This window comes from Diorhabda sublineata, chromosome 5, assembly GCF_026230105.1.
Source record: "Diorhabda sublineata isolate icDioSubl1.1 chromosome 5, icDioSubl1.1, whole genome shotgun sequence".
NCBI classification, from domain to species: domain Eukaryota; kingdom Metazoa; phylum Arthropoda; class Insecta; order Coleoptera; family Chrysomelidae; genus Diorhabda; species Diorhabda sublineata.
In genome coordinates, this window is record NC_079478.1 from 7,494,333 (window position 1) to 7,513,948 (window position 19,616).

General features: G+C 33.1%; 1 protein-coding gene across 3 annotated transcripts in view; it reads left to right on the forward strand.

Moving 5' to 3' along the window:
- The window catches only part of LOC130444469 (protein artichoke), a 54,015-nt gene that overhangs the window by 29,608 nt on the left and 4,791 nt on the right, over positions 1-19,616 (forward strand). For 2 of the 3 annotated variants that reach the window (XR_008909957.1, XM_056779593.1), the window contains exons 1-6: positions 7,477-7,891; positions 8,083-8,346; positions 8,406-8,505; positions 11,602-11,891; positions 12,903-13,049; positions 16,461-18,238. Coding sequence is in view for 2 of the 3 variants with exons in the window: in XM_056779593.1 (XP_056635571.1) it covers positions 7,598-7,891; positions 8,083-8,346; positions 8,406-8,505; positions 11,602-11,891; positions 12,903-13,049; positions 16,461-18,238 (2,873 nt within the window). In the remaining variant the exon portion in view is untranslated. Of the gene's footprint in view, positions 1-7,476; positions 7,892-8,082; positions 8,347-8,405; positions 8,506-11,601; positions 11,892-12,902; positions 13,050-16,460; positions 18,239-19,616 lie in introns of those variants that run through there. The other variant, XM_056779594.1, reaches the window with a different exon arrangement.

A 19,616-nucleotide genomic window follows, 5' to 3' on the forward strand; every position in this document is an offset into this window, starting at 1 on the left:
TAATTCATTCAATTTTGAAGCTTCACAGGCACCAGTTCATTAGGGTGTTTCAAATTTCCAAAAGTTTGAATTTCAAATGACTTTGCTCTTGCCCTGCGTCCAAGTGATGCAAACGTTAACTGTCTCGAGTTTCAGGACGATCGGACAAGATTTAGAGGTTGCATACTTTGAACATGAACAGTTTTTAACCTGGTTTGTGTATTTCTAATTTTGAGTTATATCGGAAACACTAAGTTCTAATGGACTTTCTTTTCTTGTATATCAGGTAATTAATATATAAAATGGCAACTAAAAGAGGAATTTGGCTGTTAGAAAAAGTGCCTAGTGGTGAGTTTTTAGGAGCTCGGCTTCCTTCAAAGGAACAAGTACTCTTAGTATTCATTCACCATCACAAGGAACTGAACGAAACACTTTCTGAAGCAGCTAAATCCACCATGTCTAAACTTCAAGTAGTTTGGAAGAAAGTAAATATACCTGTTAAAACTAAAGAAAACATTCGTACTAGAATACAGAAACTGTACAAAGAATATCAAAATATCGGCAAAGAAAAATCAAGAAACACGGATAAGGCTAAGTTAAAACGCGATATGTGGAAAGGTGATCTGGTCGAATTATTTGACATTTCCCGCCAAAATGTAATGGATATGAGTGAAGTATCACAAGAAGATAAAAACTTTCTCATGTCTCAAAGAGAAGATCGCATGAGTTCATCAATGAGTGGTGTTGATAAGGTTTTTGCCGCTAAAGCTAAAACGAAAACTTTAAAAAAAGAAAAACAAGAGTTATACAAAAGCAAACACTTCCAATCTATAGCTGAGATTAATAAGACAGTAGCAGTTGAATTCTCATCTGCGTCATCATCCGAAGATGAAAAAGGACCGTGAGTTTTTGGCTCCAGTAACAAAAAACAACGAGCGATTCCTAAATTAAAGACTGTAAAGGAAAAAATGTTCTTGAATTTAGACCAAAAACCTACAAAGAAAAAAGAAACAAAAAGATTAGAAAGCAAAACTTTTGATTTTGATGGGAAGGACATCAGTGACTTTGTTACTAAAAAAACAACACTTTTCTTTGAAATGTTTGGAATTACCGATATCACAGAATCCTGTATGGAATCTCTACGAAGTCATGTTGATGCCCTTAAGGTTGTTAATGATACTGCAGAGAGAGGTATTGCATTAATAAAACAGTTCAATGAATCAGCAAGAGACGAACAACAAAAACTTCTTATTGAGGATCGTCGAACATCACAGAAAAGCCGTCACTAAACGAACTAAAAAGGCTATTGCATCGTACATAGTTGAATAATTGATACAATATGTGATTTTTTTACTAAAGGACTATCTTATTGTTTATATCAATCATTATCTTAAGCTTGTGATTTATAATTTCAGCAATAAAATCAATTTAAGTTGAAAATTTGTATTTTGTAAATAATTACCCAAAAATGTTCAAAATGTGCAACCTCCAAATATTATCCAATCATCTCCAAATTTCACACAGATAACTTATACATCACCTAGACTCAGGGCAAAAGCAAAGTCAGCAAAAATTTTATATTTTATTTTTTACCATTAAAAATGAAACATCCTTCAGTTCATTTGCAAATGGAATTCTTCAATCGGACAGTATTTTGAAAGAAAAAATTAATGAGATTAACGCTCTAGCATTTTATACACAATCTTTCAAGAGTTTGGATAATTACCCGGAATTAAAAAAGCATGCAGCTCGCATTCCCTGCATGTTTGGTAGCACCTATTTAAGTGAGCAGATGCTTTCCGTCATGAAAATAAATAAAAACAAACATCGCACAAGACTTATGAATAAACATCTCCAATCAATTCTTAGAATAACTACAACGAATATGATAACTGACAAGTCAGGTATCTGGATCCTCCAGCTCAACATAATCACCTACCATCTTTTATAACTTTGATATGATTTTTAACAACCGTATATTATATACTAATATAATTTAATAAATAAAAAAAAAAAATTGTGTGTGTCAGCTCCGACGCGCGACTGGGTTTACTCCTTAAGTTCGATAGTCTAACCAGACGCAAAAAGAGTTTATTTAACTTAAAAAAGATTGGTTGATTGCCAGAATATTTTGGGCTTCCTTCATTAATTTTTTTTTAATCTGTAAGCTCGCTGTCTCTCGGCTGGAGTTTTTGGAGGCTTAGATTTTTTCCTAGTCAAAAAATATAAAACAAAAATTAGAAAATTTATAAATGCATAATTATAAAAATTTTAACCGACTTTCAGAAAATTGATAAAAAAAGGTTTTTATAAACATTTTTTTTAAATTATTATAATTAATTTTTCATTTAAAATATAATATTATCTTAATAATTAACAAAAATAGTTATAAAAAGATAATTATGTCACTAAATCTTTTACATACAATATTAAATAGTACATGAAAATTATTTAAATAAGCTAAAAAATAACTTTTCGAAAGAAAATTATATAAAAACATTATTATAATGAAAAAATATTGTCGATTTTTCTGATAATATTATCGAATTATTGACTACAGTTGTTAATATTTAAAAATTATTTGTAAAATAAATCATAATAACGTGAAAGAATTTATAGACATCGACAAAAAAATTAATTTTTGGTTAGGTTAGAAATTTTCTATTTTATGTGAATGCGCTCGATAATTCATATTGGGTTGATTATCTAATTTTATGTGTTGTTTTCAAATATATATTTATATGAACTACATCGATAATTATTAAAATATTTAATAAATACACATTGCACATGCTCATACATATAATACATGAATTATAACGTAACTTGCAACCACGTGTTTGTTAGATGTTCCGGCAATATCATCTACACCTCTTTCTGCCATAGTTATTTGAAAATACTTTCAGTTCACTTTAGCGGAACACAATGATAATAAAACTTCACAATGACAGCAATATAAGTATGTTGACACTGACAAGTTAGAAAGTTGCGCATCATAGGGTGCGCACCAAAAACGTAACGAGGTCATTCATCGATAGATTTTACTCCTCACATTTTTCTCATACCGGGCCCCTTATATATGCAAATCGATTCTTAAGGAGTAAACTCCAATATTTAATAAAATTTAATATACGGCCCTCCGCAAAATTGAGTTTGACACCCTTGGTTTACAGTCTACAGCTTCTAAATTAATTGATTTATTAACGATACACTTTGATCACAATACAATTCCCATATTTCCATTATTTTCCATTACTATACAGAGTGTTCGGGAGTGAGTAGATGACGTTAAAATAATACTGTGACATGAAACAAATTTTCTCATACGGCGGAATGTTTAACTTATATTTAAATATATTTTCTAAATGTACATTTTTAGATCGTTGTATATGTCAAGGAAACCGTTCGCCATAAAGAGACATTCTGAAGAAAATTATCATAAATTGTAATTATTTATACTACCACCCATTAGGAAAAGTATTGTCAAGATTATTTTTTACATTATTTAAGAAGTGAAAGGCTTGCGCCTGTTTCAAAATTTCATGCAAAACGCCGATGGTTTTGTGATTGAACAAAAGTAACTACATTAGATGTATCATAAGTAGTTGCCGCTACAAAAATTCATTCATCGTGGTTTTATCACGTAATTATAACACTTTCGAATGCGAAACAACAAGTAGATAACTTAATAAAAGAAACCAATAAATAAATCCTATCAAATTCCATATTCAAACATTTTATCAAAAACTTTCATCCGATTTTTAATTACTTTTCTATTATATGCAAATTAATTTTCAAGTGAAAAAATTATACTCTACTTCCCGTCATATAGTCAAATTGAGGAAAAGTTCGATTGAGAACTGTTTAAAAGATATGATCAATCAACAAACAATGTAGTGATAATTAAAATCTAACAAACAACTTTCATTTTAATTAAACAATATTACAGACCACCGCCTCTGATCATTGAACGATTTTTTATTAGTGAAAACTATGTTAACCAGTAGTGCAGAAAAAAATTCCGTATTATGGAAAGTAGATAGTAATTTTTTACTACACTACGGCAAAACCGATTCAAATTTTCGTTTATTACCCAAAAAAATTCATATTTATTTACTCTCTTTTTATTCGTGGGGTGAATTAATAAACACTGCGTCTTAGCTTTCTAATTTATTTACACATTATTCAATACACTTAACTTATAATAATTTACTTATAAATATCACTTAAATAATTTTTGTGATTCCTTTCACTTATTAGTTTTTATCATTAGGACGATCTGTTTAAGTTCTAGAACAAAATAAAATGCGCCGTGCAGATTTTGAAGCACAGAGGGCGAAACCTCTATCCACATTCTCTCGAAGCGTAGAAAATAGAAGACGAATAACTCTGGCAGCTACAGACTTTTTAAGAAAAGTGGGATTATCAGCTGTAAACACTGGGTTCTCCAGTATCGCAGCAAGAAAGGGGGACACAGAAGATCCTTTGGGTCGCAGTGTTTATGTTTGGAAGCTAACTCTCCATTTTGTTGCCAAATCATTTCTTCCAATTCTTGAACAAAAAACAATTGTTCCTAAAATTAAGCTAAATTTGGTTGAAAATATATTTATCATACTCCTTTCGGATATTTGAGAATATGAGATGACTCTAGCTGACATAGATTTTCATTTTCTATTTCATGCATCTCCAAATGTAATGCTCTGGAATTCTAGCACTTCGAAATAATTTTGCGAACTTGTTCGTAATAATATAAAGCCGGTACCACACGAAGCGTCCAATGCTTCCAACGTTGGACGCTGGTATGATTGGACGCATCGTGTGATCGTAATGCACACGTCATTTGATGAATGTTTAGCGTTAGCATTGGAACGTTTGCCATGGAATCGCATCTAAGGAGTACCCGCATTGGAACTTATTGTACAACTACACACTTCTTGTCCTCTTGCGCGTGAATACTACGTGTTTTGTATGGAAAACCTAAGTTGCCACTATCATCCAGTTTATTTCAAAAGAAATTATATCTGTTGTATGCTGTTGATTATTTTTTATCCACGGCTTCATTTCTAAGAGGGTAGACGGTAGATTTAGGAAAGGTTTCAGCATTCGTCCAATGTTCAGCCGTACGCTGGAATACGAATATTGGTGCAAACGTTAGACGCATCGTGTAATACCAGCTTAATACATGAGAATATTCGAGATATCGCACTTGTAATCCAAAAATATAAATAAAAAAATTCACTAGACGGACCGATATATTCAATAATGGAAAATCAGAAACTCCTATAGAACCAATTTCAAAAAAAATGTTTTGTAATACATATTAATTGTCCTATTTCCAGATTTTTCAAAATGAATTATTTCAGTTAACTTAACTGCTTCTCCTTCAGTGTTTTTTAAAAATCGATTTTCAGATTCAGCTGATAATTTTTTCTGATCTTAAAAGTCGCTATAGGATAGTTCGTTGATATTGTAGGGGTTGTCTTTTTTCAAGCTGTTTTAATATATCCTATGTATTGCTTTGATATTTCAGAATGAACGTATCTCCTGTAGCCAAAAATTTGTGCAAAATGGTTTTTATTTTGATATTCGTCAGGTCATACATATACATGGAAATCATAAACTTCTTTTTTTTCTGTTGTCCACAGCCCTTCAACTTCATTCCATTCAGAGATGTCTCTAGTAAACTCATTTATAGTAAAGTGGTAGGTTGATTTATAGTAGAAACTAGAAACTTCTCCTTTAGGAAATGGAAGGACTGCTTGAAGATCATAGCATGATACGATGAAATTATCTGCAATCTTTTAATTGTATTTCTCTTTTTAATTTCTTACCATATGCTTTTCTGATAGATGCGTGTAATATTTTTCCTTCATATATACAAAAAAACTAATATTATAATTTTCGGTAGCTATGGAACTTAGCTGCTTCTTCGTTGTCTTCTAAGGTATTTTTTGAAATGTGTGAAGTGGCACTTACGCAATCTAGCCGTAAGCTTTTTTATAATTCAATGTTTGCAGATGATTTCATGCAAATGTTGGCCGCGGCTCCGCTTTGGATAGCCCATGCACAAGGTCCAGTTTTGGCACACTCTCTCCAACATATCGGTCGGTATTTCACGAATAAATGCTTCAATATTGGTAATATTGGCTCTCAATTTGACCATTGTTTCGCGTGCCGTGTAGCATGTGGCACAGTATTGTTGAAACCACATGTCAGGCATGTCTAATTCTTCCAATTTGGGCAAAAAAATCGTCATTCATCACACGGTAGCGCTCGCTATTCACAGAAACGTTCCGGCCATCGTCGATTTTGAAGAAGTACGTCCCAATGATGCCACCAGCCCATAATCCAACCAAAAAGTGACTTTTTCGGGATGCATTGGTAGCTCTTGCAATGCTTCCGGCTGGTCTTTTCTCCAGATGCGAAAATTTTGCTTGTTGACGTATTGATTCAACCAGAAATGAGCTTCGTCGCTGAACACAAAAAGTGGATCTCCCTCCAACTTTGCCAGCGCCCATTCACCAAATGTTAGACGTTATGAGAGATCATGTGGTTTCAATTCTTGCACCAGCTGTGTCTTATAAGGTTTTACACCCAAATCCTTTCACAAAATTTTCCACCTCCACGTGGTGGAGTAATACAGGCCCAATTGCTGCGTGCGGCGGCGAATCGACATTCCACGGTCATCAATAACTCTGTCGGATACATCCGCAATATTTTCTTCGATCGTCACTACACATTTTGCATGTTAGTGGATTAATGTCCAATAGTGTAAACTGGGTTCGAAATTTGGTCACAAGTCGAATAGTTCCCTCAGTAGGCCGACCAATCAGCCCATAAATTGGAAGATCTGAGCGATGCATTCTCTTAAGCGAGCTTGAATTTTAATAGTAAAATTCAATAATTTGCTAGTGTTGTTCGTTCATAAGTCGACTCATGATTAACTTTTAGACAAAACTGAACAGGTTTGACAATGACACAAGACACAATTCACGCGTGATCTGTCAAAAATAGTGTTGCCAAAAAGATACGAGCAAAAAAATGACGTTAGCAGCGTTTTTGTGGCTATTTAGAACAGATTTGGCTTAAAAACCAAAATTTTCGTATAGTCACGGCTTAGGAGTACATATGCGAATGTGAAATCTGCAAACAAGTTACGAAGATAAAACGAAAATTATTCATTTGAATTAATGTCTTCGGTAAGTGCGTTATTATACCGACAAAGGACAAGTTAACCTAAATAATGGATAATCTATTTAACTTCTTTACATAAATAACACCATCTACAGTACACGTTAATTATCAAATTACAGAATTATAATTCTGAGTTTCATAAAAAACAATATTGATTAACCAGAATTGAACTTCTGGCTTTTCTGCATAACAGAGGTTGTCAGCATAAAAAAATTTAAGTAGACTACACTACCGTTAAAATTTAACCGATGAAACCAGCATATTATGACTAATTTTAGAATTATGAATATTTAACGTCTCCTACTCAAATTTTGGTACTATCGCATCTATTAGATCATGTTTATTCTACGATATAATATAGTTGCCTACACGATAATAAATAATTCGAAACATTCACTTTAAAATAAAGAAAACCTGATATAAGATGTATAATATTGTGTTACAGATGGATCACTGGAAGGATTTCCTTCTCTTCCTGCTCCTTGTTACAAAATCTACTTCGGAAGATTCCAGGCCATGTATAGAAATTTCCAGAGAATTGCGATTCCCATGTAGATGTACGTTAGGACCCATAGAGCAAGCTTTAGGTGGTAACCCCTCAATTGAAGTTAACTGTGATAGAGTAGTTTTTTCTAGCGAAGTACCTTCTTTACCATACGGCGCTCCCATAGTATCCTTCAGTCAAAGATGGTCAGGTCACCAATCACTACCGACCCAAGTAAGATTTATTTATTTAAGTATGTCAATTAAACTTGAATGGAAAGTAAACACTTATCCCTTTGCCACTTACTGTACAATAAAAGTACGAGCTCGAGAGGATCACACCTTGGCGTTATTTTTTTTTTGTAATCGTGTTTTACATTCTGAAACAAAAATTTATGTTTAAATTTTGATTGTTTTTATTTATAGGTATTCACAACAACTGACCTTCCTTTAAGAAGCGTAGACCTATCCGGAAACTCATTGAGACGACTAACGGAAAGAATGCTACAAGGACTCAAATCTACGCTTGTCGAACTTAGACTAAGCGATAATCTTCTAGGTGATACGTTGAATCCGATCTTTTCTAGTACAGAGTTTCGCGGATTGAGTCATCTTCAAATTTTAGACTTAAGTGGAAACGGTATTAAAGCCATCGAGGAAGGAATTTTGGAAGGATGTGATAGTTTACAAGTAAATGTGTTTAATATGAAACATATATGGTATTTTCCTAAATTCTATTCAATTTTTAGGAATTTTATCTTGGAAGAAATAGTTTTAGTTCTGTTCCAAGTTATTCTTTGAACGGCCCGCAGAAAATGAGACTACTCTCTCTAGAAAATAATCGAATAGGTAAATATCTATCGAAATTTGCGGAACGGATTGAATAATTTCACAAATAAAATAAAATCCCTATTTACACAAATATCATACAATGTTTTTATAACTGCCCTATTTTGATAACAAAATAGGCGAATTTGGAATGACATTGAACTCAGAACGGATTTTAATATTCAAATAATCACAAAACCACGTTAAAAATATTTTTAACACACTTTCACGTAAACAATCACTTTTAACACTGTTAACTGACATTAAAAGTGACACTTTCAATGGCAGTTGTACAAATATAAACAACAACAAAATATAAAGTAATTTCTGAATGTAAGCGGGCCGAAAAGTTCGTAGGCTGACAGATGACAGGTGACGGTACTAGTATAAATCCATATGATTTTCAATTAACCCTAACCTCCAAAAGATACGTCTACAAATTAGTCGTACTATTAGTTTGTGAGTTATAGCGTTTTGACGAAAGCATTTTTGTTAATTTGAAAAAATTTGTAAAAATAATTTTCCTGTGTTAATAAAGCATTCCTTTTTGACAACAATATACTATTGAAACCAAAGCCCAGCTTGATAAGCATTATTTGGACTCTGTCCCAGGAAATCAATTGTTTAGAAGGAGTTCGTTAAGTTTAAACGAGGCTAAATGAACGCAGAAAACGTTACATACAGTGAACGCTCCAAAGAGGCTGTCATCGACGAAAACATCAAAAAAATCGATAAAAATAATTTCGGAAAACCGAAAATTGAAGCTGACTGAGACAGCTGTGAGCTTAAAGATATCAAAGAAACGTGTTGGACATATCGTGAATGAATTTTTGGATATGCGAAAGCTCTATTAAAAGTGGGTGCCGCGCAAGCTACAATCGATCGAAAAACAACAACGAATTGATGATTCTGAGCAATGTTTTGAGCTATTTAATTGCCATAAATCCGAATTTGTCTCTGTCATTTCACATCATGGTCCAATGGAGAGTCAACGAGTAGATTGCACGTGATGAACCGTCTTCAAAACGTTTAATATTCACCGACTATCTTTAAAAAGGAAAAACCATAAACGGGGCCAATTATTTAGTGTTATTGGATCGTGTTAAAGACGAAATTGAGGTAAAAACGGTCCCATATGAAGAAGAAGAAAGTGCTGTTTTATCAAGACAATGCACCGTGGTACAAATCAATGAAAACGATGCTCTCAAACTTCAAGAGGATACTCCTTGGACAAACATTTTGAGACGATAAAGAGGTTACTGAATCCTATTTAGGGGGCCGAAGAGAAATCATACTATAAAACACCCACGAAGGCAATTCTATTGAATAATACAGTCAAATTCTATTAAAAAAAATGTTTTTCCTACCCAGTCTACGAATTTTTTAGCTCACCTCATAAATTATAATATTGTTCTATTCTATTGAGATCGTTAAGCTACTTTCAGAGATACAAGCTTAATTATCATTATTCGATTAATTATTAGGGCAAATGTGCACTGGTTTTTTCTTAAATCTTGATTGCATTTGTATGAATGGAATCTATCTGATTTGAGTCTAAATGAAAAAAATTCTATCTTATTCGATTCTATATAAATTGAATCGATGTGAACGATTTTGTGTCCCGTCGTAGTCAAGATATTTATTCATAATCGCGTTGCGTTGCGTCGCCTTAGTGAGATGAGGGCCTAAGTCGGATTCTCCATAAATTATTCAAATTTCATCCGTGTAATTGGCACGGTGGTGGGACACGACAAGATTGTCAAACTTTTATTGTGATACCTGACGTCGTTCTACATTTTTTAAGTAACGAAACTTATTTCTTACTTTCGTACAAGGTTCCTCGTCATGCTATGTATTACCACTAAGTCACGCCTTCTACCTAATGGGCTTATTCGGTACAAAAATGTTAACGCTAACAGCGCAGTTAATTCTGAATGGTTTCAATGTTACTTACATCGATGTATAATAACATTTTCGCAGTTAAAGTGATAACCAAAACGTCCGATTGTTCAGAAGAAGATTTTTTCTACGCCCATGTTTGTAAATGTCAAAAATCGCACTGTCAACATTCCTTGTAAATGACATTTAACAATAACATGCAAGTAATGACATCTCATAACATACACGTGCGTTTTGAGAAGAAAACTTAAACTTCTTGGTTTAATTAAATTACAATCAAATTTTTATTTACGTAAGACTTCATTTGGTCTATTTATACAAATACAAAAACATAAAAACTTTTGGCATTAGCGAGATATATTTAGGATTGAAAGAGTGATGCCCCTAAATGTAGACAGCACATTATACAATTTCTTTAAAAATAGGATAATAAAAATAAATGTAATGTCATTTATATTGTCAATTTCTTGAACAAAATATGATTGTATACGAACATTTTCTCAACTTTATCTACGAATATGTCTGTTAGTAGTAAAAATGATGAAATTATGAGAACTCCACCAGAGATTTTAGAAAAAGCTCAAGCTGCCACACAAAATTAGTTACCGCTAAAATCCAAAGAAAGGTAAGAAATTATCTATCAAAAATTTATGGATTGGTGACACAAGCATAACGTTAAATCCTTTTTGGAGAATGTTTTAATTGCGTGTTTGGAAAAATTATCAAAAACTATGAAGTCATCTTCTCTATGGGCCATTTATTCGATGCTAAGAACTACACTAAACTTTAATAATAACAATAACATCAAAATAGCAAATTATCCAAAACTAATCGCCCTACTGAAGCGAAAATCGGATGGCTTTAGAAGTAAAAAAACGAAAAGTTTCTGAATTGTTCAACTGTTATTGTTAACAAGTATTATAATAAAGTTTAAATAATTGTGATGGTTTTCATTTAATGCAAAAAATGAATGAGCGTATAAAAAGTATAGTACGTTACACGAGTTGTAAGCCCATCACGTACTCATAAAATTTTTCACTTCGTGCGTAATGGGTTACTTAAAACTCTTGATACGTAATATACTATTAAACAATGATGTTAATTATGATTTAACATTACGATATGAACTACATCGATATTAAATTTACAGCTGTTACGAATAGTTGTACAGAATCATCCCATAATTGAGCAATATTACTAAAGTATGATTTATTTTAGATGTGGTGAAATCGGAATCTTTTAAATCGCAACCTTACCTCGAGCACATCGATCTAAGTAAGAATTTAATTTCGCAAATAGAAAGTAACGCAATATCCCCGTTAGAGAGGTTAAAATCTTTGAGGTTGGCCCACAATAGACTTTCTAGGTTCAACAGCGATGTTTTCCAGGGAGCAAGTAATCTTATGTTGTTGGATTTATCACAAAATTATATTGTAGAATTTCCCAATATAGCATTAAAAGCCTTTTCGAATCTTCGATACCTAAATTTATCTTCGAATTTAATCCAGGTAAGTTACTGTATTATGTACGACATTTTACGTTATGACATCTCATGATTTATCCTACTTATCCTATAAAACAAATTCTTCATGGGTACTATAAGTACTCATTACCTAGAAGTACTGCTCCATACATGGGGGCCAGTGATACAGCCAACAGCGTTCTATATGTAGATGAGCTAAATAGAAGGAGTTGTCTCGTATTAGGATTTGACCATTATCCGTTATCGGTTTTTTGAAGGAGGTTTGTCTTATCGTACATCTTGCACCACACATTGGTTTGATATTCAGTCTTGATAAAGTTAAAGACGTTGAAACGTGTAATTAAAATTGTATAGTGGTGCATCGACATCGTAATCTGTGAAGAGTTGTAACCCACCACCTCGATTTTTCTTTTGCGGAATTGAATCCAAACTAGTTGTAAGCAGTCGTCACTGCAAATGCATACCACGCAATTTTTTTCTCACGAAAACCGTCATTTAGAAGCAATAACTTATTAGGACCAAAAAACAACGTCAAGATGTAATGGAAGTAGGGTTTGGCAAATACCGTATCCGTATATAAAAACAATGAAAGTAGGTACCCACGCAGTGCTCTTCACTATCTAACAGACACAATAGAACTGACAATAGTAGTCAAGTATAACTGCTTGAGACACCGTACTAATCCCTACTACCATCATCTAGAAACGCGCATTGACGTGTGTGGCTATGTATGTGTATTTATTTTACATATATTTCAGACGATGTTAATTCACATTCACAATTGTATGTTTTTATTTCGACCTGCGGCTTCGGCGAAAAATTGTCACTTTAATGTGCCATTAAAAAAAAAACTTAAAATTAAATTCACTTATACACACTATTCATTCACACCCTATAAGTATACTCCTAATCGACTTTGCAGAAAGCACGAAGTATTCGAAAAACGTTTAATCAATATTTTTTTTAAACCTAACAGTAATCAGATTATTAGGAAGTTACATTACTTTACGATCCCATTGTATATGCTTAATTCCAGAACTTGGATAACAGTCATTTGGCAAATCTGCAAGGCTTGTACCAACTGGATCTAAGCAGAAACAATTTAGCAAATATTGTACCAGGTACATTCTTAGGTTTAAAACAGCTTAGGAAATTGAACATTGGAGTTAATTCTTTACGAACGGTAAGTTATTGAAATATATGCAATTCATACATATAGTGACATGACTAAATCATCTTATTTATGGATAGTCTTAAGCACATAATTGAACAGAGCCGGTATTTTCGCAAAATTCTTACAGTGGCCCTTTAAGTCAGTGTTTTGCACTGCCACATTGTTAGCATTAATTAAATTTATAACTTCTTTCGAGGTGAAGTAATGAATTAATGCAACCACATCATTCTTTAGAGTCTTTTGGATGCCTTTGTTGTTGTATTTAAAGGTTATGCTAGAAAAATGATAAAATTTTTCACTGACATAACCACTAGAACTTCATAAGGAATTCTGTTCGACTTTTTTTAAATGTTTATAATATACACTTGAGTCCCGTTAGTCCGAACACGGGTAATCTGAATACGTTCCAGAAATTGTTTGTACAAATCAATCGGAAAGGTGAATTATGTTGAAAAGAAATGAAAATGAAGTAGGAATAGTTTATTTAATAAGTACAGACTAAATTGACACAACGCAAACGATAAACAAAAGAAGGAATATGCAGTCAAAAAGATTGTAGGTACATACCGTACTGAAGAAAAGAATAAACTTAGGTTACTTTTTGAACATAAAATCCCTCATCGTCATTTGTTGCAGCTTTAACAGTCTGTTTATCGCCGCGTAGTTCCGCCATTTTCTCATGAATATGACATCCGCGGGTGTGACAGTAGACTGTTGCCCAAAGTAGCGAAAAGTAAGGTCAAGTGCGACTGCTACCCCATTATGCGAGACTTTCTCTGTAGCAGTAGAAACAATGTTAACGGTGTCATTTTTTGTTGACTGTTCTTCAAATTCCAAAGATGTCCATTGTTTACGAGATTTTAAGATTTTCTTCATGCTACAACTGTAACATTTTCCCAAGACTCAGCTGCCCAGTAGACAACATGTACCAAAGGGAGGGTATCGTCTTCAATTAAAGATTTGAAAAAGGGTACTTCAACTTCATCGTCTGCAAAACTCCCTGATCCATGGGCTGTAGTAAAGGTGTCACATTTGGTGGTAAAAAGGCACAGACTGCACAAATCATGAAACCATTCTTTAAATAATTTGCCATCCATCCAACACCTTTTCTGGTGTCTATAATAGACTGGAAGTCACAATAATGATATGTTTGATGGCTCAAGAATTAGCAGCATGAGAGGAAGTTCAACACTATACACGTCAAATTTCATTCTTTTGGATTATTTCAATTATTTCGGCTAATCCGAACAATCAACTGATCCGAACAGTGTTTGGAATTTGATTGGAAGATATACAGAAATTTTTGTGTAGGTTATGGTTTTATAGTTTATAATTATAATTTTACCAATTTTTCAGCTTTAAAAAAGATTTAATATACGAGGCGAGGTTATTAACTAACCGGTAGACAAGAAAACTAATTTCAGTTAACTTTAGCAGTATTGGGATTTCTGGCGAGGCTTATCTTTTTAATTGTAGGATCACGAAGGACAAGCACATTCTTCAGATGATTCTAAAGGAAGATTGAGATTTCTGGTTTTGTATTTGAACATACAGTATTAAATTTACTGTTTACACCGGCGATAGAAATCAATTAGTCATTTCGCTATATGTATGAATGAAATTTAATTATACCTACATAAAATCATACAGAGTGTAATTCACTACGTAATTATATGAATTTGCCTTATTTTTTACCTCTGAATGCATTAAAATAGAAAAAACCGGGTGGTTCTATTTAAAAAATGAAGAAATTTGATATTTATGGCGTTAAACTTTGAACACTTTTTATACATACCCTGTATAAAACGAAGAATTTTTCAACATAGATTCAACTACGTCTGACCTTGCTAAAAGCAGCCGATTAGAAACCATTTTCATATATTTAAGGGTATCCTCGTAAAAAAATATTTTATAAGGGTCTGCAGTGGTCCAATTTTTTACAAAAAAATTAATAACTCAAAAAGTATGCCTTTTTCGAAAAAAGTTCTGAGACAAAAGTATACTAAAATTTTACGTAGATTTCAAAAATTTATTAATATACAGGGTATTCTATTTAAAATAACAAAGTTACAGTCGACTTCCGGTGGAACCGGAAGTTGGCCATCTTTTAAAATATTTTAGTTAAAAAGATCGTATCCGAAAACCCAAACGTAGAAATTTTCATGATTTTACTATAAGTATTTTGCCATATACAGATATTTTTAACTATTCGTGGGACACCCTATATAGTAAACAAGACATAACTTGAGGTAATTAACGTATTTATTGCCTAATGCAGACTCTCCACGAAGGAACGTGAATGAATCCTCTCGCCTTCCCTCACCACTATTCTCTGTCACTCCGCTTCGTGTCGGTTTTTCGGGTGCGAGTCAAAAAGATGTGAGGATGAAAATAAAGTGAATAACGAGAGTGTGGATAGATAGAGCTCCTGCAGCCTCCGCTTGCTAAAGCTCGAGTCGGGAGCCTCTAGCAAGCACCTCCCGGGAATCTGTATCGAGTATAACAACAAATTATAAAAAAAATTAATAATTTTATAACGAAAGAGACCTAAAATCAAGATGATTTAAATTATAAACATATATAAAACGTTGTGTTGTTGATAACATTGATGCTGTGCGTGAACTGATTTTGTAATTTCGTCATGCAATGAGATTGAGACATACTTGGGCATTAGTTCCACTCGCCTACATTCAATGTTGCATGAACATTTGGCTGTCAAAAAGATTTGCTTGCGTTGGATACCGCATAATTTGACAATCGATCAAATAAAGCTCGTGCAAAGAAATACCGAAAAAAAGCAATCGCAGTGCTTCAAAATTCGTCTATAAGATCTAACCTCGAAACTAAACAACAGAAGTGCTAGAAAAAATCATGAAAACCAATCGCAGAAGACGAATCATTCTACAACAATGCGAGCTTTTGGAGGTGCCTCAATCGGAATGGAATAATTGCTCTGAAAGTTGGTTCGAAAAGTTGGTTGTAAAAGTAGATATTTATAAAGAATATTTTGTGAAACGATAAAGTCATATCCAGTTATAAATATTTGTTTTAATTTGTCTATCTTAAACGAGAAAATTAAAATTTGGTTACAAGATTAATAACAATAATAGAGTCACACACAACTATAATATACGACACCAAAATTTAAGAAGAGTGTTTTCTACTAAATATCGGTAGTCACAAATTTTTAGTTTCTCTATTAATTTTTGCACTAAACTTGAAAATTATATAAGAAACCTTTCAAACTATATTATGACCAATCTTTTCCTATTTAATAAACTGGTGAAGGTAAGAATCACATTTATTTGTTAAGAACATCAATTTATATTTCCAATTTAACGTTTTTGGAATGTTCCAAAATCATATATAGTAAATGAAAAAAGAAACTTATACCTTTAATCTTATTTTTCACATTTTTAGATTGAAGATGATGCTTTTGAGGGACTAGATAACTTGGAGTTCCTAAATTTGAAAGACAATAACATTCTTCTAATTCCTGCATCTGCATTAGGTCGCTTACCGAAACTGACATCTTTACAATTAGATTATAATAGAGTAGCGGCTCTATCAGCAGATATTCTACGATCCGTAGCTGATAAAATCACCACACTAATTATTTCAAAAAATATAGTCAGAGAATTACCGTCGGCTTCGTTCCAAAATTTCAACCAATTGGAAAATTTAGATTTATCGAGGAATTTGTTAAGTTCGTTAAATTCGGACGCGTTTTCTGGTTTGGAAAATATCTTACTAAATTTGGACCTATCGCAGAATCGTATAACGAATTTAGCCGGTACCGCTCTAACTTTATCCAAGTTACAAAAATTGGATTTAAGCGATAATCACTTAACTGATATATCGAGGAACTTCTTTACCTTATTACCATCTTTGAAATACTTGAATATAAGCAGAAATATACATTTAACGAATATTCCAGTATCACTTTTACACAAACTGACCGAATTAGAGGTGTTAGATTTGAGTTACGCGGGCATTAAATCGCTTCCTCCCGAATTTCTTATGAAATCTAAAAGTCTTAAGGAAATTTATCTAACTCATAATAATATTTTAGAATTACCAGAAGGTGCATTCAGTAACATGTCTAATATATCAACTATAGATCTGTCTTTTAATAACATAACCAATATAAAACTAGGCTCGTTTGTAAATATAATGAACATAAAAAAATTGTTCCTAAGAGGAAATCAACTAACATCATTCAAAGGAGAATTTTTCAACACAGGAAGCAGTTTAGAAATATTGGATATATCGGAAAATCAATTGAGCTACCTTTTCCCTTCATCATTTAGAATACATCCGAGACTAAAAGAAATAAGAGCTAACCGAAATAAATTCAATTTTTTCCCAGCCGAGCTCATATCTAACCTCCAATTTTTAGAATACATAGATTTGTCTCATAACCAACTGAAAACTATAGAAGAGTTAGATTTCGCAAAATTGCCTCGTCTAAGATATTTAATTTTAACAAATAATCAATTAGAATTAATAAGCGATATGGCATTCCACAACTCAACTCAATTACAAATACTCGATCTCAGTTATAATAAATTAGACAGATTAGGCGATAGAACTTTTGAAGGTTTAGTCCGATTGGAATTGTTGAATCTCGAAGGAAATTTATTAGCGGATCTACCGGAAACTATCTTCGAACGAGTGAGACTACAAATGCTGGAAAATATAAACTTGGCTAGAAACCAGTTCGAAATCGCACCGTTAAAATCATTGCAACGACAATACTTTTTCGTTAATTCCGTAGATTTATCTCACAATAAATTACGAGAAATACCAGCGGATGATAGTGTCATGGTGAATATAAAAAAATTAGACTTTTCTTTCAATCCTCTATCACCAAACGCCATTACGAACATTTTAAGCGAACCTAAAACCGTCAGAGAAATTAATTTGGCAGCAACTGGCATAAACAGAATTCCAAGGCTAGAAACGCCTTTTCTGAAATATTTGAATTTATCACAAAATAACATATCAGTTTTTGATGTCGATAGTTTTGAACGAATTACTTTGCTGGAAAGATTAGATTTGTCTAACAATAACATACAGGATTTGTCTAATTTCTCGCTTATTTGGAAATTACTACATAATCTACAAACCTTGGATATTTCACAAAACCCTCTTGTTTCCATATCCAATAATGATTTTGATGGACTCAACAAACTCAGGTAAGTTTACGCATGCATACCAGAAGTACCTGTGTATATATCTTTTGAATATAGCATTAGATTTTATATATCTTCAAGCGTTATGTTATCAGATCATAATTAAATAAAATCAGTTATTTCACAAAAAGTTTCACCGGTTTATTTCATTGCAACTTAGCTTTTTAGTTGCAAATTAAATTAAAGTGCGTGTATCAGTGTATCAGTGGAATTCCGAACTTATAGTTCTTTTCATGTTTTATCTCGCTCACTTCTTTGTTGTGGCTACACACCCACGGTTTACGTATTTTCAACCTTCGTACCTTGGATTGGTTCTCTAGACTCTGAAGCACTTAAGTTAATATTTTTATGGAGCTCGTAATGTCTTTAAATGACCTTATCAATTTCTTCTGGGATAAATTTTTAATTTTTGACATAGTCTGCTCACTTCTTCATTGTAACTATATAACTAAGCACTGAACCTTCTTTCCCCTTACACAAACTCAAACGGTTTCCGTGTTTCTTGCCTTTGTATAAGGATACCTTTGGTCCTCTTCCTGGATCTTCCTGAGAAGCTGAACTCCAGCTCTCGTACCACCTCTTTGGTGATCTGTCTACAGGTCTGCGTGTGTTCGGTCTCTGAGTTTCAGCCCACTTTGCCCATATGTCTTCTGGCATTATTTCTACGTGATCCCTTCATAATCTTTTTTGTGCCCTGACCCATCCCACCACATCCTGCAAGCCCAACTCTTCTTCTATGTCATCACTCCTTATTCGGTCCCTGCGGGTGACGCCCTTGATAGTTCCCAGTATTTTAATCTCTATGGTTCTCATTATTCTTTTTGTTGTTGATGTCTCGGTTCTGGTTTCTGAGGCATATGTGATAATAGGTTTTATAGATTCTGCTCTTGCTCTGTGAGCTCATCACTTTGTTTCTCCACACTATATCTCTCAGACAGCCGTTGACTTTTGATGCTTTTATCGCTTGTGTTCGTGCCTCCTCTTTCAGGTTTCTTCTACTAGATATATTCACTCCCAGGTAATTGAATCTTGATACCTGCTGTATTATTCCACTATCGACTGCCAATTTGCATCTAATAGGATTTTTTGATATTTTCTGCTCGTAATATCTTTAAATGACTTTATCTATTTCTCTGCTTTCTATTTACACAAACTCAACCGATTTCCGTGATTTTTGCCTTTGAATAACGATTTGATTTCCTAGAAGATGGTGATCGTAATGTCTTTAAATGACTTTATCAATTTCTTCTGATTTGATACATTTGATTTAAAAACAAATTCTTAATTTTCGACGTAGTCTGCTCAAGTCTTAATTGTGACTAGAGCACTAGGTCTACTTTACAAGTTCAAAAGGTTGACTGATTTTGAGCGTTCGTATCTG